The sequence below is a fragment of the Onychomys torridus genome, chromosome 4 (assembly GCF_903995425.1).
Source record: "Onychomys torridus chromosome 4, mOncTor1.1, whole genome shotgun sequence".
Classification (NCBI taxonomy): Eukaryota; Metazoa; Chordata; class Mammalia; order Rodentia; family Cricetidae; genus Onychomys; species Onychomys torridus.
The window spans coordinates 105,121,878-105,143,048 of record NC_050446.1 but is presented as its reverse complement, the minus strand read 5'-3'; the positions used below and the strand labels follow the sequence as shown (position 1 = coordinate 105,143,048).

The 21,171-nt window shown below is 45.5% G+C and overlaps 1 protein-coding gene across 2 annotated transcripts in view; it reads left to right on the top strand.

Moving 5' to 3' along the window:
* C4H20orf194 (chromosome 4 C20orf194 homolog) overlaps positions 1-21,171 on the top strand; it is a 123,066-nt gene that overhangs the window by 87,351 nt on the left and 14,544 nt on the right. For both annotated transcript variants that reach the window (XM_036184164.1, XM_036184163.1), the window contains exons 21-27: positions 3,329-3,432; positions 9,186-9,332; positions 11,051-11,139; positions 12,279-12,377; positions 13,110-13,227; positions 15,744-15,832; positions 16,770-16,928. In XM_036184164.1, the coding sequence (XP_036040057.1) occupies positions 3,329-3,432; positions 9,186-9,332; positions 11,051-11,139; positions 12,279-12,377; positions 13,110-13,227; positions 15,744-15,832; positions 16,770-16,928 (805 nt within the window). The remainder of the gene's footprint in view (positions 1-3,328; positions 3,433-9,185; positions 9,333-11,050; positions 11,140-12,278; positions 12,378-13,109; positions 13,228-15,743; positions 15,833-16,769; positions 16,929-21,171) is intronic.

Here is a 21,171-nt window from a genome sequence, read left to right as displayed (position 1 = left end):
CCAAGGACTAGAGCAATAACCACCCACATGATGGCTTACAACCATCTATAACCCCAGGTCCAGGATATTTGACCCTCCTTCTGACCTCTGTGGGCACTAGCATGCATGCGGTACACATACAGACATGAAGGCAAAATACTCATACACATCAAATAAAATAAATCTAAAAACAAAACAAAAAAAAAGAGAGAGAGAGAGGAAAGCATATATTAGGTCTTGTAAAATAACTGTACCCATCACGTCTTCTTGGGCCCCAGATGAGCAATATGATCTCTTTAGGGTCAGGCTAACTCTTGCCAAACCTGGACAAAGAAAATTCTTTATGAACTCACCAGTGCGTTAGAAACAGAGAGTAATCTCAGGGTAGCATAAAGGACCATACAAACAAAGCAAAAACAACTTGGCAAGGCAATTTCTTTTTGTAAAAAGGATCTACAGAACCAAACTGGGCTAGGAAGTGAGTGAAAAAATGAACTAAAGAAAGCCCTGACTCCTAGAGTGTGGAGATGGAGGAAGAGCCCCTGCTGAACACGGCTGGCTGGCGGGCTAACCCAGACCACGAGAGGAGAGGCAAAGCAAGAGAGCAGCCACCAAGCAAGAGAGGCAGCCCAGGCTAGCCAAAATGGCTGAGTTATAGATCAGGCTGGGGGAAGGGAAGTGGGTGTCCAGCCCTGGGAGGGAGGGGTTTAGGGTAGGGAGTGGGGAGGAGTCCTGGGAGTTAAGTACTCACACAGGTACTGAGTGAGGCGTGTCCAGGTTTGAGACCTAACAGGAAGCACACTTGGTTGTTATTCTAACGCAGGTGGCACTGTGTCTTTTCTGATTAGCTGGGGTCCAACCTCACAGTCTTTCAAGATTGGCTAATTTAAAAGACATCAGCACAAAGGAAATGATAGAAAAGGGGGAGGGGACAAGTTCTATCAAGTTCTGGGAATGTGGAGGGAGCTTTGTGTAAAGAAATTTTACCTGGTGGCAGAGATTAAAAGATTTGCATACAGATTTTATAAGGTGATTGAGATTTTTAAAAAATTTTCTCACAAATGGAGCAGGTATATCAAATTATTTTAAGATATATCCTCTGAAGATACCCAGTAAGGGAATGTGAATTTTGCTTCTCCACATGCGCTGACAGTATGTATGCTTGTTGTTTTGGGTTTTGTTTTTTTTTTTTCCTTTTGGTTTTTCGGAGACAGACAGGGTTCTGTGTAGCCCTAGCTAGCTTCGTACTCATGTTGCCCAGGCTAGCCTTAAACTGGTGGCAGTCCTGCCGCAGCTTCCAGAATGCAGAAATTATAGGCGTCTTCTGAGCCCCCACACCCACTCTTTTCTCTCATTCTTATGCAGAAACTGTATGTGCTTCTTCTCCGGTTGAGCTCTGAAGGTTATCTGAGCCTCCCCTGAGCAGAAGGATCAGCATGCAGTTACATAAGTACACCTGATAGTGGTGTCTGGTTACTACTACTAGAGTCATTGAGTGAAAGCCCGGTCTCTGCAGCCCCAGTGAGGAGTCAGGGCATCTTCAGAAAACAGCTCGAGTTCTGCTGACTATCATTCGGAGTCTTATGGGGGTGGAGTGGGGATCCAGCAACAAATGCAGTGAAACAGGGCTTTCCTATGGCTTCTTTGTTTCTGTTAGAAGCAAAGAGAATATTCTGGGTGTCACACAAAGTAGCCCAGATAGCCAGCTCTTGTAAAAAGGTGCAACAAGACCAAACCAGGCTAGCCACACATTGAGACAGGACTTTTTATTCTAACACAAGTGGTGAGTGTGTCAAAGTCTGACCTCAGAGCCTTTTGAGATTGGCTAATTTTAACGAGTCACGGGAAGAGAGGTGGAGGGAGGGGAGGAGTCCACACTGAAGTGGCTTAAGTTCTGGGAATGCAGCAGGGCCTTTGTCTAACTCTAACAAAGACTTTACCCGGGTGGAGGATTAAAACATTCGGCTTGACCAGGGAGAGATAAAAAGGTTTGAATCCCTTTCCATAAGCAAAGGTTTTATGGTGTTTAATAAAAAGCCTGATTTTTAAAAATGTTTCTTACAGTCTCCTATGTAATTGAACTTACAAATGTATTTGTTGTTTAAATAACTAATAAAGGTGATGTTTTAAAGATGACCCAGATGTGGAGGAAGGGACAGCCACTTGGGAATGTAGCAAGGTCTCCCTTAAGCATTTTGGCGGGGAATAAACTATATAGTAACCTCTGTCCTTCTTTTAAGGTCTCTCGCTGAGCAGGGAGTGGGTTCCAGGAGAGACAGGTCAGGTTCATGCATATTCAGTGTCTCACTTTTTTCGGGTCCCCCCCCCCATGGTTCTCAAGGACACAAGCTACCACACAAGCCAGGCTGGGCCACCCACCCCAGCACACACACCAATTAAAGAGACAGGTAGTAGCAAAAAGCAGAGAAGAGAAAAGGATCCCATATGGTCTCATTAGAAAAAGAGTTAAATCATGGAGTACAGTGATGCCCAAGTCTATGTTCCTGGTTCTGTTCAAGGTGGTATTTTGTTTTTCTGTTTCATTGGTTTTGTTGGAGAGAGAGAGAGCGAGAGAGAGCGCTGTTTTTTAAACTTAGTAATTTAGTTGTCTTTTCATTTATTATGTGGTCCAAGCCGGCCTCTGTTCACTGTATAGGCAAATATGAGGTTGAACTCCCTAATCATCCTGCTTTTCTGAATCCTGGGATTATAGGCATGGACCAACACTACATTCAGTTTTATGAGGATCTGAGGATTGAGCTACATTTCAATCCTGAGGTTTAGGTTTAAATAGTGGGCAAGAAACCAGACATTGTGGCACATGCCTTTAATCCCAGCACTTGGGAGACAGAGGTAGTGGTTCTCTGAGTTTGAGGCCAACCTGGTCTACATAGAATTCCAGGACACCCAGGGCTACACAAGGGAACCCTGTCTCAAAGAACAAAAGAGAAGATAAATAGAAGGTAAATAGAGAAGGCGAAAGAGTACTTGATTGGCAGTCCTGATCCCAGGCTACCCACTTGTCATGGGTTTACCATTGTCTCAGCTCTGGTCTAGCCTGCCTGCTGGATGAGTTCTCAGAGTGTGTGAAATCTCTTCCTGGGAGACAGTTTCCTTCTCTGACTGGTGTCAGGACTGTAGACTTTTTCTTTCCCAGCAGAAGACTACTTGGGAAATTTTAATTCTTTGGGATCCATTGTCCCAATAGTTGGGGCATAAGTGTCTCTCTTTAGACGACCCCTTTCCTTCCAGGAAGGTCGCATCACTGCTCTAGTACCTTCAAGAAGGACCCTGGGATCTGGCCCGGGAGTCTTGCACTCTGCTCTGACCAGCGTTCTTTGTCTTCCAGGGAGTGTGCACTTCTTCTCTGGTGGCCTTCTGTTTTCTCACCGCCATCATGGAAGTCTCACCATTTCCAAGGATCACATGAACTCTGTTTCCTTCTATGATGGGGTATGTGGTTTTTCAACCCCTAGCTTTGATGCTCTAAAATACTTTTCATTTTCCTTCTCCATTACCTCGTGACAGGATGTCAGGAACCACAATAGCCATGGAAGCAGGCCAGCAGGGTGATGAGAGGCCTGCATACTCTCAGAACACTTCTATGCTTTGCTAATAAGGCCTGAGTCAGAAGTGCCAGCCCCGGGCGCAAGTCGGTCATCCTAAAGACAGTAGAAAATAGCTAAAAAAGACCTCCAGTGGCTCTTCACATGAGCCAAGGCTCACACTTCAGAACCGGAAGGTTCATCCTGTGGTATTGATGGGACTCTAATATATCCCATGAACAGGAAAGAATTGTATGTGCAGCAAAAGGTAAATATTGCTCACTTTCTCCATGAGAGTTTAATACCTCCCTCTCACGCACTCAAGTTTAACCTCTATTCCACAAACATGCTCCCCTAAGAACCATCACTGTTTACCAGTCTATACCAGTATTACTCTTCCCCTTAGGGTCTGAGTTTCCCTCATCCTATGCTCACTGGCCAGAGCATAGCCAGTCTCTCTCAGTGCAACAGTGGGGTACAGGGTGGGCCTTCCACTTGGTGTGGTTTCAGCCTCAAAGGCTGTTTGGCAACTAGAACAGAGGTGGAGTGAAGTGGTTTGGCTAGATGGCTCAACAGATGAATTCATAATCAAACCGTCCTTCAACAGAAATCCACTATCCTAAAGCTGTTCAGAAACTTGGGCACATCAACTAGGCAGATTGGATGGCCTTATGAGATAAGAGAAGGCTTTGTTTTTTTTTTTAATTTGTAACAATTAATGTGGCTGTATGTAGGTATGTGCACATGAGTGCAGTTGCCTATGAAAGCCAGGAGAGGGCATTGGATCCCTTGGTGCTAGAATTACAAGTGGTAATAAACTGTCTAACATGGGATGCAGGGAACTGAACTGGGATTCTCTGGAAGCATAGCAAACACTGTTAAATCACTGAGCCATCTCTCCATCCCAAGAGTTTGATATTAGCTCTTATAAATAGCCTTCTAACATCAGGCAGGCAGTGGTGGCACACGCCTTTAATCACACACAGCACTTGGGAGGCAAAGGCAGGTGGATCTCTTGAGTTTGAGACCAGCCTGCTTTACAGAGTAAGTTTCAGGACAACAGGACTGCTCAGAAAGCCTGTCTTCAAAACAACAACAACAAAAATAAAAATAAAAAAGAAATAGTCATCTAACATCAAGAAAGAAAGTATGAGTCATTTAAGAAACAATACTCAGCAACCCCATTGGCATGGGTATGGATGGGCCAGCCCAGAAGTTGTGAGTGTGGGACTCACTGTGTCACACTATAGCTTCCATGACAAGATGGATTTTTCTTCTCTTTTTTTCCTCTTAATTTTTTTTTTTTTTAATTTTGTGGGGGAGATTACAAGGGCAGAGGGCAGGTATAAAGGGACAGGGAAATGAATGGAATGGAGATGCATGATGTGAAAGACAAAGAATGAATAAAAAAGAAAGTTAAAAGAAAAAAACTGCTCAAGAGACTGGCAAGGTGGCTCAGTGGTTAAGAGCATTCACAGCTCTTCCAGAGGACCCAAGTTTGTTTCCATGTCAGCTCACAACCATGACAGCTCACAATCACCTGTAACTCTACCTCTAGGGATTCTGACACCATGAACACATGGCAGATACTCAGACATGCACATGAATAAAATTTTAAAAATTTGTTTTAAGATTAAAGAAATGGGCATAGCCAGGTAGTAGTGGCACACGCCTTTAATCCCAGCACTCTGGATGCAGAGGAAGGAGGATCGCCATGAGTTCGAGGCCAGCCTGGTCTGTAGAGCGAGATCTAGGACAGGCTCCAAAGCTGCAGAGAAACCCTGTCTCAAAAACCAAAACCAAACTAAACCAAACAAACAAACAAAAAACAAAAACAAAAAAACAAGCAAATAGGTTCAGATAGATGGCTCAGCAGGTAAGAGCACTTGTTATTCTTACAGAGGACCCTAGTTCAGTCCCCAGCATCCACATGTCAGCTCATAACCATCATAACTCACTGGAGATCTAATGTATTCTGACCTCCATGAACACCAGGCACACATGTGGTACATACACATACATGCAGACAAAACATTAATAAAGAAAATTTTTTAAAAACAAGTAGACAAAAAGAATAAAGAAACAAAGCTCAGGTTTGGGGTTGTACACACCTTTAATCCCAGCACTCAGGAGGCAGAGGCAGGTGGATCTCTGTGAGTTCAAGGCCAGCCTGGTCTAAAGAGTGAGTTCCAGGACAGGCTCCAAAGCCACACAGAGAAACCCTGTCTTAAAAAATAAATAAATAAAAATTTAAAAAAGGAAAAGAAAGAAAGAAAAGGAATAAAAAAGACAGTGTTGGGATAGCAAAATTAGCTAATTTGGGGGAAGTTTGTTTTTGTTTTTATTTTGTTTGAGACAGGGTCTCTCTACATAGCCTTGACCGTCCTGGACCTCATTATGTAGACCAGGTTGGCCTCAAATCTCACAGGTACTGTGCCTGACTGGAAGTAAATTCTTACCCATTAAAAAAAATTTCAAAGGAGGGTCTGAAGAGATGGCTCAGTAATTAAAAGCACTTGCTGCTCTTTCATAGAACAAAGTACCCATATTGAGCCATTCACAACTATCTTTAACTCAGACTCCAAGAGGATTCAACCTCTGCTCTGGCCTCTCCTGATAACTGCACTCACATGCAGACATGCACACATACATGGAATAAAAAAATAATAAATCTATTTTTAATCAAAACAAATGTCTAATAGATTTAAATAGTTTCAACTTTGTTACTGGTAGGGGAAAGGCACTCATAACTCACAGTGCATGCATGGAGGTCTGAGGACAGTCTTCAGGAGTCAGTCCTTCCTTCCACCATGAGTTCTGGGAATTAAATTCAGGTTATCGGGCTATGTGACAAGTGCTTTTACTCCCTGAACCCCGTCTCTCCAGCCCCAAATTAAATATTTTAAAATGTCATAAGTAGAAAAGATATAAAAATTAATGTTCATTAATCTCTAGGGGCAGAAAGACTTCCTAAGCTTAGGAGATATTTAAGAGCTCTAGATGTTGTGGTGAATGCCTATAACCCAGCACTCAGGAGCAGAGGCTGCAAGTTTGAGGCCAGCCTAGTCTATATAGGAAGTTCCATGCCAGCCAGGATTATATAAAGAGAGACCTTGTGTATGAGTTTTCATTTCTGTTACTGTAACAAATACCTGACAAAAAGCAGCTTAGCAAAGAAAGGAGTTACAGGTGGTAGGGAAAGGAGTTCATGGTGGTAGGGAAGTTAGGTAGTAAGAGCTTGAAGCAGATAGTCACATCACATTCAGCTTTAGAATTTAGACGGGTGGTCTGAAACTCGCTGGAGCCTCCAGAAAATATTAATTCCATTGGTTGAGAGTAAGACCACTACCATAGTTTAAATTCAAAATTGAAGCACGCTTAATTAAGTGTGGATGGATTCTGGCCAGGTCCATACTTGGGTTTCTGGGAAATGGCCCAGAATCAAGAATGGCAAGGGCTTAAGAAAGAAAACCCATAATTCATTGCATTTCCAATCAGGGACAAGTATATATCCTGACATATTTCCTGCCTGTGAACCTCCTGCCCACGTGTGAGCAAGCACATCAATGCAGATGGGTCAGATGAACTTGGTTAGGAGAGTGAAAACATGTGGCTGGCTTGTTATCTTGCATAAATAACAGCCTCCAGCATTTCAGAACTATCTGTCCTTGGGCAAGGGGCTTGCAGATCAGAGCCATTTTGTTTCATGGGTCTCTAAGGCATTGTAATTAAAACTTAATTTTGTCTCTCACATATGTCTCAAATAAACAAACAAACAAACTGAGTTCTAAAGAAGGGCTGGAATGGCTCAGTGGTTGAAGTACTTGCCCAACCTGAGGCTGGGTGCGGTGGCATGGGCCTTTAATCTCAGCACTCTGTTAGTTCAAGCACAGTCTGGTCTCTGTAGTGAGTTCTAGGTCAACTAGGGCTACACTGTCTCAAAAGAAAAAAAATTAGACTACATATGTAATGGCATAATTTAGACTCTGTTCCTTTTTACTATACCGCACTGTTAGGTTACTTTAACTTTTAACTTTTTTTCCATGTTTTTGAGACCAGGTCACACTGTGTAGCTCAGGCTGGACTGCAACTTTATGTAGACCAGGCTGTCCTTTAACTCACAAAGGTCAGCCTGCCTTTGCCACCTGGGTGCTAGTATTAAGGAATGCCTTACCACACCCCACTCCATTAAATAATTTTTTAAAGAAACAAACCAACCATTAAGCAATCAAACTCAATCAACATTTACTTTAGAACTAGTTTTTCTTTGTGTGTGTGTGTGTGTGTGTGTGTGTGTGTGTGTGTGTGTGTGTTATGTGAATGTATGTGTGTTTGCATGTGTTCTGGCACATGTGTATATGCAGATGTGCATGGGCATGCATGTGGAAGCCTGAGGTCTATAGCAAGTGTCTTGTTCAGTTCTTTCCTCTTATTTTTAGACAGGTTGTCACCATTTAGCCCTAGCTGTCCTGGAACTCTGTGTTGACCACAAACTCACAGAGATCCGGCTGCCTCTGCCTATCTGCTGCTGGCTCCTGCATGTTGGGATTAAAGGCTGGGCCCTCCTTAATCTTTTAAGGCAGGGTATCTTATTCACAGCCAGAGCTCACTGATACAGATCACCTTGCTAGCAGCCGGCTCCAAGGATCTGAACCTTCCGAGGCATTTGTTGTGTAGGTTCTAAGACTCCAAACTCAAGTCCTCCCTTCTTTTTCTTCTATTCTCTTTCTTTTGCTTCATTTTTTGATACAAGGTCTGTCTGTGGCCTTGGCTGGCCTGGAACTCACAGTGACCTATTGAGGAAAGTATAATCTTTAAAAAAAAAATTTTATGTATTTGTTTATGTGTATGTGTGTTTTGTGTACATGTATGTCTGTGCACCACACGTGTGCCTGATGCCTACAGAGGCCAGCGAATTTGGATCCCCTGGAACTGGAGTTGCAAATGGTTTGAGCTATAAAGTAGGTACTGGGAATGGAGCTCAGGTCCTCTGGAAGTGCTCCTAACCATTGAGCTATCTCCAGCCCTAAGCATAGTCTTTTCAGCAAATGATATTAGAGAAGCCCTATATCCACACACTAGAAAAATGAAGTTGGGCTGGGCGGTGGTGGTGCACGCCTTTAATCCCAGCACTCGGGAGGCAGAGCCAGGCAGAGTGAGTTCCAGGAAAGGTGCAAAGCTACACAGAGAAACTCTGTCTCGGGGGAAAAAAAAAAGAAAGAAATTTAGTGAACTGAGTTCAACCTGGACTTCATGAGACTGTGTCTCAAATCTCCCCCCATCCTCCCTAAAACAGTACCTTAGAAGGAATTTTGAGATGACATTTTCAGTTTGGGAAAATACATCTCTAAGTCAGTATGACAATAGATGCCTCTGGTTCCAGCTGTTTGGGAAACTGAGGCAGGAGGATTGTGGGTTCAAGGCTGGCTTGGCCTTTGGTGAGACCATGTCCCCACCAAAAATTTTAAAAAATAATAATAATTTTAAAAAAGGGGTGCCAATATCTCCTGTAGCTAGGAGCTGGAGAGCATGGCTGTGGTTAAATTCAGTAACCATTTTCTGTGGAAATACTTGAAAAGCAATTGGTCCTGTGTGTGCTGACACTGGTGGGTCTGAAATCCTGCAGCTTGATCCTCTTCTGAAGCTCCTTTCTCTCTCTAGGATTCCACCAGCATCGTGGCCGCCCTGCTCATCGACTTCAGAGACTCACTACTTCCTCATCTCCCAGTTCAGTTCCACGGACCTAGCAATTTTCTGATGATTGCTCTTTTCCCCAAGTCAAAGATATATCAAGCATTTTACTCAGAGGTAACATTAGTTATCAACTTAGCAAAATAACCACTTTATTTTCCCTTAGAAATTTAAATAGTAAGATACTGTTTTAGAACAAACTAATGGTAATGTAAAATCAGGTGTGGTGGCTCAGTCCTTTAATCCAACACTTGGGAGGCAGAGGCAGGTGGATCTCTTGTGAGTTTGAGCCCAGCCTGGTCTCCGTAGTGAATTCTAGGATACCTAAAGCTACATGGTAAGACCCTTTCTCAAAGAAAGGTGGGGATTGGGGGCCCTGAAGAGATGACTCAGTGGTGAAGAGCACTGGCTACTTTTGCAAAGGACTGATTCTCAGCACCCACATGGTGACTCACAACCATCTATAACTCCAGTTCTGGGGCTTCCAGTGCCCTTTTCTGGCCTCTGAGGGCAGTGTACACATGTGGTACCAAACACACAGGCAAATACCTATACAAATAAAAACTAATGTTTTTTTAATTAGAAAGAACTAATAGTGGTGTGATTCAAGGGAGAGTCAAGCCAGGTGTGGTAGTGAAAACCTGTAATCATAGTACCAGGAGGGAAGGCAGGATGATTGGAAGTTCAAGGTTAGCCTGAGCTATATAAGATACTCTTCTAAAAGCATGAATAATAACAAAAAGATTAAAAACACTGTTGAGAAGAGAATGAGAGCATAGCTGATAAGTATTTTAATAATCCCTTTGGTGTTTGAGTGGTGGGAGCCTACAGAAATGAAATCTGCTTGTCCCCTCTTAAGTCCCAATTAAATCTTTCCTTAGCTATTTGATTAAATAACAAGCCTATTTACTGGGCTAGAGCTCTATCCCACCCCATGCTGTCCTTCCCTATGGATTGCAATTCCCTTCTTGCCTTTGCAAAGGGCCCTACAGGATAATAAGCTTGCTTTGCATGCTCAGTTCATATTCTGTTGGGGAGGAACTTACCAAGAATTCTGTGGCCCCACAAGGTGTAGTGTAACATGCTTATGATTCCAGCACTTACAGGTAGAGGCAGGAAGATCAGGATTTCTGAGCTTAATCTCAGCTACATAGTGAGTACATCGTGAGTATGAGGCCATCTTGGGCTATATGAGACCCTGTCTCTAAAGGTGGGGAGGGATGAATTGTGGATGCACTTAAGACCACACAGTAGCCAAAGCTGAGTAATGGCTAGCATCACGACTGACAGCAGTTCTTGGAAGGCTGTGGTTGCGACAGCTTGCAGGCAGTGCCTCTTCTTCACGCTGAGTCATAGACTCACCATAGACAGAGGAACAGGAAGGAGGACTGTCTCTGAAGGGTTCTCAGCACAGTCTGCCTCCTCTAAGCACAGCCTTTCCTGCTGGCCTTCCTGCCCCGAGACCCAGCCTCTGGAATCCCTTCCGCTGTCCCTCTAAGAGCAGTTTCTTTTGAGGCCACCACTGCCTTCTGGTCCTGTCACCAGGGAGGAACATGCTCTCGAAGCCAGAACAGTGTTCCTGACACCTTCTTCCAGGCTTTTTGACCTCTGGAAGGTCACATTCTTTGAGGACAGGAACCCAAAGAGGCATTTCTGGCTCTGAAAATCCCTGAACAAAATTGCTTTCCAGCCTCAATTTTGAAGCAAACTTGTTTGTGATAATGTTTTTCTCTCCACTGCCAGTGTTGATTTTCAACAGTCATCAGATCCCATGTGGATTCCATATCCTGTTGTTGGGTTTAAAGTGTTCTTTGTTTAAATTCTGTTTTGTTTAGGTCTTCTCCTCCTGGCAACAGCAGGATAACTCAGGGCTTTCTTTAAAAGTGATCCAGGAAGATGGATTATCTGTGGAACAAAAGAGGTTGTAAGTGGCTCTCTCCAGTGTTTGTGCTCAATTCCCAAAGCTTTGTGGGTGTGCTTTCTCTGCAGGGTGACTCGCATTATTATATAACAAGGGGTCTTTGCTTCTGAAAGGGCCAATAGTCATATTGTTGTTGCCAGCATGCAGGTAGCGGGTGTGCTTGAGGAACCAGCCAGACAGATGAAACCCAAGCTGGGGATGTGGCTCAGTTCGAAGAGCACTTGCCTAGCATGCAAGATGGGTTTGATCCCATCCTAGCATAAACCAGGCATGGTGGTATATTCCTATAATCCCAGTACTTGGGAGACAGAGTCAGGAGGATCAGAAGTTCAAAATCATACTCAGCTATATAACAAGTTAGAGGCTAGCCTGGGCTACATGAGACTCTGGGGAGAGTAGAGGGGAAGGGGGAAATTCACTGCTGTTTTATCTAGGTTTCTGCTGCTGTGATAAAACACATGACCAAAGCAGTTTATAGAAAGAAGAATTTGGGAGTTGGAGAGATGGCTCAGAGGTTAAGAGCACTGGCTGCTCTTCCAGAAGTCCTGAGATCAATTCCCAGCAACCACATGGTCACTCACAACCATCAGTAATGAGATCTGGGGCCCTCTTCTAGCGTGTAGGCAAACATGCAGGCAGAACACTGTATGCATAATAAATAAATACATACATACATGATACATACTTTGTTTGGGCTAAGGAGTCCATGATGTTGAAGTGGAGGCAGCTGGTGCCTGGAGTAACAGCTGGTAGCCCACACATCTCAAATCACAGACAGGAGGCAGAGAGAGCAAAGATGTACCTCCTCCAGGAAGACCACCCTTGTCTATTCTCCCCAAACAGCCTCCAGCTGGGGGCTAAGTATTCAAATGCCCATGACTTAGGGGGACATGTCATTCAAACCACTGCAGCTAAGAATTAAAACCTGAGATCGTGAAAAAAAAAAAAAAAAAAGGCCAACCTTCTTCTGTGGGCATACCAGTTGTCATGCACTGGTACCATATTTTGTTCACGTCTGTGGGGTGCCTATTTTGGAAGTATTGGCTCTGTTAAGGTCTCTGGCTTAGAGGCCTCAGGACTAGTTGTATGAAGTGCCTTTGCTGTGGGAGGTGCAGCACTAATCTGAGCCTTCGGTGTTGCAGACACTCCAGTGCACAGAAGCTCTTCAGTGCCCTGAGCCATCCTGCAGAGCAGTGGAGCTCTTCGAAGCTGCTCTCAGCCAAACTCCCGGAGTTGGAGCGGTGAGTCCTGGGCAGCTGGCCGCAGGTGTTTACGGTTGCAGCTTTTGACAGGTCGGAGACCTGAGTGTTGGTCCTTCCTGGGCTTCTTTCCTTAGAGCTTCTTACAGACCCGAAAAGGGCAGTGGTGACATGCCATATATACTTGCCTATCATAAAAGAATCTCAATCTCTCTCTCTCTCTCTCTCTCTCTCTCTCTCTCAATTTAATTTTTAAATTTATTTTTATTTTATGTGCATTGGTGTTTTGCCTGCATGTATGTCTGTGTGAGGGTGTCAGATCTTGGAGTTACAGACAGTTGTTAACTGCCATGTGGGTGCTGGGAATTGAACCCAGGTCCTCTGGAAGAGCAGTCAGTGCTCTTAACCACTGAGCCATCTCTCCAACACCTCCCTCCCTCCCTCTCTCCCTCTCTCTCTTTCTCTCTCTCTCTCTCTTCCCTCTCTCTCTCTCCCCTCTCTTTTTTTGCTTTTGTTTTTGTTTGTTTGTTTTTTGAGACAGGGTTTCACTGCATAACCCTGGCTGTCCTAGATTTGATCTGTAGTCCAGGCTGGCCTCAGACTCAGAGACCTCTGCCTCCTGAGAGCTGGGATTAAAGGTGGGTGCCACCACTGCCCGGCCTAGAAAGAATCTCTTTAAGGCTTACTAGCACTTGGGTAAGAAATCACTAATGTGAGTTGAGAGATCAAGCAAGGCTGGTGACAGTAATGTGACAATTGTCTCTGTTTTTCTAGGTTTCTCCAGCATTTTGCTATCAGCAGCGTTGGTCAGGAGCCTGTGATGCGGACCCATCTTCCAGGCCTGCTGCAGCAAGCTGAAGTCAGCCCTGCGCATGGATTAGAAAGTGACAAGGTAGAGGTTGGCCAGACATGCTGAGAATTTACAACAGGATAACCTGCAAGCCTGGATTAGTTCACAGGAGCATAGATGGAGTTCTATAAGTACTATCACCTCTTTGAATACTGATACTGATGTACATGAAACCCTCTTTGTAGAATGACCGTCAGGCCAGACTCCATGACAGTGACCAACTCTGACAGCTTGCTTCTCCAGGTCTTTTAAACCTTTGTTGTGTGTTCTCAGGCTGTCACTTCATTCTGGTTGTGACAATGACTTCACCTAGCAGTGGATGACACATTATGCTGTTAACCAAAGGAAGGCTGCCTGTGTTGCAGTCACCAGGGTGAGGTGATACTTTAGGCATTTTCTTCCCCAGAATAGACCTTAATGAGCCCCTGCCTCAGGTTTCTCTCCACTTGACTTTGGCCACCATCCCTTTGGAAGCTGTATATCATAGTTTGTTTCTGTGGAAGTCTAAAACATGCCCATCTACTAAAGGAGGTAGCACTGTGCAAATAGAATAAAACAAATGCCTACCTTGTGATATTTTACTTAAAAGGTGCCATAGTACTGGCCACTAAGTAAGAGTACCTGGCTGAGTGGCTCTTAAGAAGTCCACATCTGGGGCTGGAGAGCCAGCTCAGCATTTGGAAGCTGGTCTCTTCCCAGCACTACCACTCACAGTGGTTGTAACTTCAGTTCCAAGGGATTCTTGCTTCCAAGAGCACTGCGTACACTCTGTGCAGACACTCATGCAGTCAAAACACCTATACACATAAATTAGAAAGAAAGGAGGGAAGGATCCCACACCCATGATCTTAGATGTATACTGTAGACGGTTCTCTTTCTCTTTCCTTTTGTGCTTCAATCTGTTCAAGTCTTTTCTTTATAAACTCTAATTTTACTTTAAAAGAGAGAGAGAGAGTATTTGCGTGTGTACGTGTGGTTTAAGGGACCGAGAATGGCACCGAGGAATAGGAAGCAGATGGGGACAGCTGGGGTAGGAGAACAAAGACAGTGTGAGTTACATTTGTTCTCTGCAGGGAGCAGAAACGGGACAGAGTAGAGCAGCCTTGGTCACAGGCTGGAAGGAGAGCTTGAGTTTCCACAAAAGAAGAGATCAACAGCTGTCTCTGTGCTTATGGGACCAGCTGCCGCTGACTGAATCTAGGCTTAGCGCTAGTGCCCCTTATCTATGACTGGGCCTATCTTGAGGGTCTCACATGTTGTGAAATCAAACATACAGCCAGGTATGATGGCCTGTGTACAGTGTTCAGGAGACTGAGGCAAGGGGATCACAGCAGCTTTGAAACCACCCTGGGTGGCATAGAGTTCTGGGCCAGCTTGGGCTATAGAGTAAAACTTGTTCTCAGAAAAAGAAAGACATCCTGTAGACGGGCCTTCCTAGGCCTTGTCGTTGTAATAACCCTTCTGTGGTTGCGTGGTTCTTGTCCTCCTCTGCTATTCTTCCTCATTCAGTAAATCCCTTACATGGCCGTAGACTATCTACCTGAGGGAAACCTAGTTTTGTGTGCTGCTATAATGCAGCCAGGGCCGTCGGAATGGTTCCTCTTTTCCTCCAGGAGAGGCTTCCGGAGAGTTTATCACGCCCAGGAGTTCTGTCTCACCACAGACAGCATGGCATGGAAGACACAGACAGCCCCACAGAAACATCTTCAGTATAGCTCCTCTGCTCATCAGCTTCCACACCAGTATAGCTGGGACATTATATTCCCAGACTTCCTTTCTGCTTCCTAAAAAATGTAACAAATGTAATACCCCCCTCCCCCAGTGTCTCCTTAAGTAGAGGTCTGTGGTCTTAAGCAAGTTAGTCTCTCCAAATGCTTACTCTTTCAAGTGATACAGTTACAAATGCTCCGTAGAAAGTTGTTTACTATTTACATAAGTGAACTTCGTGAGTCTTCACACCTACCCTTAAGGTAAGTAGGTGTCTTAGCTTGCCTTCTAGTACTGCGATAAAACACCATGACCATAAACAACTTGGGGAGGAAAGGGTGTACTTCAGCTAAAGCTCTCAAGTCACACTCTGTCACTGAGGGAAGTCAGGGCAGGAACATGGAGGCAGGAACTGAGGCAGAAGCCACAGGGGATGCTGCTTACTGGCTTGCTCCTCATGCTTGCCCAGCCTGCTTTCTATGGAACCCTGGACCACCTGTCCAGGGATGGCCCACTCCCGTAGCTGGGCCTTCTATTGATTGCAGTCAAGGAAATGTCCCACAGGCCTGCCCCCAGGCCGGTCTGACGGAGGCCCTTTTCAGTTGAGATTCCTCTTCCCATCTGACTTTTGCTCCTGTCACACTGACAACGGCCCCCCACCCCACCCCCAAAAAAGACAAGAAAACCCTACCCAGGACAGTAGACTTTGTCATTCGCTCTGGATCAAGGAGCTAGTGAAAAGTGGTGCTGCACTTCAAACCCACAAAGCCTTGCTCTGGAGACTGGTTTCTTTACCTCTACTCAGTGTTCCTAGTTGAACTAGAAACCCATGAGACTTTTCTTTCCTGTAGGTCATCATCAGCATTGTAACTGGTCTCCCTGGCTGTCATGCTAGCAAGCTCTGTGCTTTCCTGGTCACTCTGCATAAGGAGTACGGCAGGTTAGTATGGCTCCTGCTTTGGCTTTGGGGAAAGAGATCGTGTACCCAGCTGCCCTGGTATAGGGGAACCTTAGACATGTAGTCCATTTGGCGTGACATTGTTGGCACACCAGTCATCCATCACCTCCTTGTTTGATAGAGTGTGCTTAGTGCCTTGTTTAGTAAGTGTTTACAGGTTAACCAGATCCTCACATCTAATGATTTTGCCCTGTAAACATTCTTTTTATTTGGGAGGTACAGTCTCCTGTAGTTCAGGCTTGCCTTGAATTTGTTGTAGCTATAGCTGAGGATGACCTTGAGCTCTTGACCCTTCTACCTCCACCTTCCAAGTGCTATGTTATAGGCATGAGCCACCGCACCCAGTTTGTGTGTGTGTGTGTGTGTGTGTGTGTGTGTGTGTGTGTGTCTGTCTGTCTGTGTGTGTCCCCTTCCCTCCCCGTTTCCTTTCCCCCCATCTCCTCCCTTTTCTCCCTCCCCCTTCTCTCTTTCTCCCTCTCCCAACCTCTTTCCACCCGTGCCTCTGTCTCTCTTGAGATGGTGGCCTCAAATTGATTGGAAGTTCTCTGCTTCACTTCTTGAATGCTGGCATTATTGGCATGTGCCACCATTCCTGGCTCTTGTTCTAAAACATTCTGAACTTTTTTACCTTACCCATTTCCTACTAGCTTTACCAAGCATGAAACTAAAGCTATTTTATTCAGGAAATCACTGTCAGGTCAGAAGTCTTTCTCACTGCTGAGGCCTTCTGACTATTTCAGGTTAGTGGGCTTCTAACCCAGCTAGAGGCTGCTGTCTTTTTCTGGGATGCTCCAATAGCTTTCTCTCCATAGATAGCAGCATATCTTTGAGAGTACTGGTCGTATTTAAATCCATGACTGAGCTTCCCAGAACCAGGCCATATGTAGCCTTATGCTAAGATTACCTTTGCTGTTTCTAGATGGATGGTTTACCGCCAAATCATGGATAGCTCTGAATGTTTCCATGCTGCCCACTTCCAAAAATACCTTTCCAGCGCCCTGGAGGCCCAACAGAACCGCTCTGCCCGACCGTCAGCCTACATCCGCAAGAAGACCAGACTGCTGGTGGTATTACAAGGGTGAGTGATGGAGACCTTGTCATTATTGTTACTTTATATGTAGTAATATGCTAATGCTAGCAACACTCCTCAGAAAGGCCAGGATACTATTGCCATACTGTGGCTAAGGGTAACTGATAGCTACACATGTTTTGATTTTGGTTTCCATATTGTAGTATGTCCAAGAGGTGAGGAATTAGAGAACATGGTAAAGATTCTACAGTAATTCGTAGAGTGATTGATAATAGTCTTTAAACCTTGCCATCTAGGTATGGGAGCCTCATCTGCCTTATTCTGAAGTCCCTATAAGTACCATTATTGTCAGAGGAAAGGTGGATTCCTGCCCGTGTGTGTGTGTGTGTGTGTGTGTGTGTGTGTGTGTGTGTGTGTGTGATGTAGATGTAGATGTGTATGTATGAATGTGCGCCCTGTGTACCCATCATCCATAGAGCCAGAAGAGGACATAGGACGTCTTTGCGTCTTGTATCCTTGCTGTCTGTCTGTCTGTCTGTCTTACTCCTTTGAGTCAGCATCTGTCACCGACACTGGAACTAGGCTGGCAGTTCCTGTCTCTGTCTCTCACAGCACTGGGTACAGGTGGGCACACCTGGGTGCTAGGGATTCAGACTCACATCCTCACGTTTGCAGAGCAGATGCTTTACCCACTGAGCTGTCTCCCCAGCTGAGAAGGGAGGTGTGGCAGTCTGTGCTACTGCTCCGGGCACTCCTGTTCACTGGCCTTCCATGGAGGAATGCCTTGCACCTGGACCTTTATCACCAGGACCTGGAAAAGAACAGAACAGGGACAGGGCTTGTGTCTGGTGTTGTGGTTGTAAAGAAGCTTTGTGCTGTCCTCACAATAATTAGTTTTCCAGTTAAGAATAGGCCCAGATCCAAAGCTCTGTTTGGACTCCGGGTGTATTGGTGGGACCTGGAAGGAGCTGAGATGGTGGTCCATTGGCAGTGTCCCCCTTGGGGCCTTCCTGCACTGATAGACCTTGTTGCAGTCTGACCCCATCTCATTTCCCTTCTGTCAGCCACGGACTTGTCAGAGGGGAAGTTGGGCCTTAAAGCCACTTGTTTTCTGTTGTTTCTAACTAGTCAGAGGAGTGGGTCAACCCAGCATCACCACCTTCTGTTCTGCCTTGCCGGAACTGAGAGTCACTGGGAGTGGGGACCTTGAAGAGAACTTGCCAGCTTGTCGGTATACACAGCTAAGGGCATTTCCATTATCCATTATTTTAGAGAATATGTTGATTCCTTATCTCTGACTCTACATGTCTGTAAAAATGTTAGATATTTAGCTGTTTCTGGTCTGCTGTAAGAACCAGCTCGTGCAGCATAGACCTAGCATTCACCCAATCATACCAAAGGGTATGAGGGACACCAATAAATAGAATAATGGCTAAGCCCAGCTATGATGGCACACACTTATAATTCTAGCATTTAAGAGATGGAAGCATGGGAGCAGGAAAATCGACCTTTGGCTATAGGAATTTGAGGCCAACCTGGATTATATGAGAGTCTGTCTTAAAAAAACAAAACAAACAAACAAACAAAAAAAAAACAGCTAAATGCTGTTGCTCTTTACTAAGGCACTTACAGATTTTTTTAGAGCCAACAGATAGCATACAGTTACCTGCTTTATCGTCTGTACAACTCCTTGACCCTAGACATTGAGGTTGTTGGTGAAGGGAAATGCCAAGGGCTCTTCATATCAAGAATTCCTGGGCTGGAGAGATAGCTCAGAGGTTAAGAGCACTGACTGCTCTTCCAGAGGTCCTGAGTTCAGTTCCCAGCACCCACATGGTGGGTCACAACCATCTGTAATGAGATCTGGCGCTCTCTTCTGCCGTGTAAGGAAACATGCAGACAGAACACTATATACATAATAAATAAATATTGAGGCCAGCCTGGGCTACCAAGTGAGTTCCAGGAAAAAGGCACAAAGCTACACAGGGAAATCCTGTCTAAAAAAAAAAAAAAAAAGGAATCACAGGTTTTTTATTTGTTTTGTTTTGTTTTGTTTTGTGTTTGAGACAGGGTCTCATTTCTCATGGGCCAGCTTTACTGTGTAGCTGAGGATGACTGTGAACTTTGGTCTGTGTCTCAAAGGCTGGCATTACAGGCATGTGTCATTATGCCCAATTTATATGAGCTTGGAATTGAACCTGTGGCTTCCACTCTAGCAACTGAGCTAGACTTGACCCCAGGTCCTACAGTACTCTTTTAACCTTAAGAATCAGACTTGTAGTTCCCAAGCTTTTAGGGATAGGGTAGGCAAAAGGGAAATAGATGTGGTTATAAAAGGGCTCTTCTTTTTCAGAAGTTTTACATCTTGACATAAAATAAATACATCTTGGAAAAAAAAAAAAAAAAAGGACAGGCCTTGTTCCATTGCCTTGGTTAAGCACCCACTTGTTACCTTGCCCATGCTAGCTTTGAACTCACAGGGGTCCTTCTTCCCCATCAGAAATCCTTTCTTTTCAAATGTGCTGCTGTAAGGGCCTGCAGTGTGGAGGGCTCCCCTGCACCCAGGCCTACCCAAGCACTGCACTGGAAATAGACACACAGATGTCCAGGTAGAGAAGCCAGAGAGTAGAGCCTAGGTAGGGCTCACTGAGCAAGCCAGACAGAGTGACCCAGGCTGGGGATCTTTGCACTTTGGAGGCTGGGGCAGGATTCCACAAGTTGGAGGGCAGCCTGCTCTAGGTAGCAAGTTCCAAGCCACCATAGGGCTCCACAGTGAGAGCCTATATAAAATAAAAATAAATAAGTAAGTAAACACCCCTGGAGCTGCCAGACGCCTGTGGGAAACTAGAATTTAGCACACTCTGTCTGCCCTGCAGCTCTGATGGTTGGGCAGGACCCAGGGTGATGTTCTAATCTGGGACAGAGCCGAGGGCCTTTTTACAGGTGAGTTTGCGTGTAGGAACTCGGGACAGCTCTGGCAGGTTGTACCCGCTCCCCCACCTCCCACTGCTCTCCCAAAGGCCCACACAGACGCAGGTCCTCTGATCTGCCAGGTGCCCTCGGGTCTGACTTCCCTCCGTAGACTCAGACCTTTTGATAATAGTCTGGGTCCCTTGGGACAGGGCTGTCCCCTGTGAGGTGAAGAGGCCCCTAGAGTCGTCCCAGGGTCTGCTGGAGGTCCAGTGTCCCCTTTATTGATCTGTATTGCTTTAGGCTTCAGAAGCTGTAACACTGAACAACCACTTTACTGCAGAGACAGGGAGCAAATAAATGAGGGAAGATGGGACCAAAGACGCACACAAAGGAAACAAAGTAACAAGAAGAGACTGTAGCTGTCAGTCATGCTTTGCAGACTAACTGGGGGAGGGGGATACAGGGTGTCCAAAGGAGCATGACCATTATTGCAGTGTGTGAAGGCCCAAGATGTCTCCATAAGGTGCCAGCTGACGTAGCTCAGTGGAGTACTCAACCAGCACGTGCAACACTCTGTGAGTTCGATCCCAGCACCACAAAAACCAACCGAGTGCCACCTGAGCAGAGACCCGAAGGAAGCCAGCCAGCCAGGCAGATGCCAGAGGAAAAGAGCATCCCAGCCTGAGGGAGCAGAGTACAAATGTGGAAGTACTCCTGGCATGTTCAGAGAAGACCCAGGAGCCCAAAGTGCTCGGATTAGGGGAAGGGATGGAGAAGTAATGCCATTCCCCCTGCGCTGTGAGAGGTCAGATGGCACAGGGCTGCCTGGCCCACAGTAAGGGGCTCGGCGTCTGCACTGAGACAAAAACTGGTTTCGAGCAGAGCAGTAATGTGATCTGTCAGAGGGCTTAGCATACCCTCTGGCTTCTGTGTTGAGGACAGTTTGCAGTGAGGCAGGACGAAAGTAGGGGTGCAGCTGGGAGGCCATTGGGGTGGCCTAGGTAAAGTATGGTGCACTCCAGACCCAGAGGGAGTGTGAGCAGTGATCTCTTCCAGGTGCATGCTGCAGGTTAAGACAGAAGTGGAGTCAAAGAGGACACAGATCTTTTGGCCCAGGGTCTGAAAGAGTGAAGTCCCCTGGGCTTAGAATAACAGGAACTTGGGAGGAACTGGCTTGAGGGTTTGGATTGCAAACATATTCGCTCCTAAGTGAAGACTTCAGACTGGTTCTGTAAATAAGACTGGAGGAAGTTCCGGGGGAGGATGGGACTGGAAATGGGATTTGACAGATCTGATGACCTTGTGAAGTGGGAGGGAGAGGAAAGAACTAAAGAAAATGGTCTGGCCGGAGCTTCGGAGCTCTGACTGGAGCCCCGTC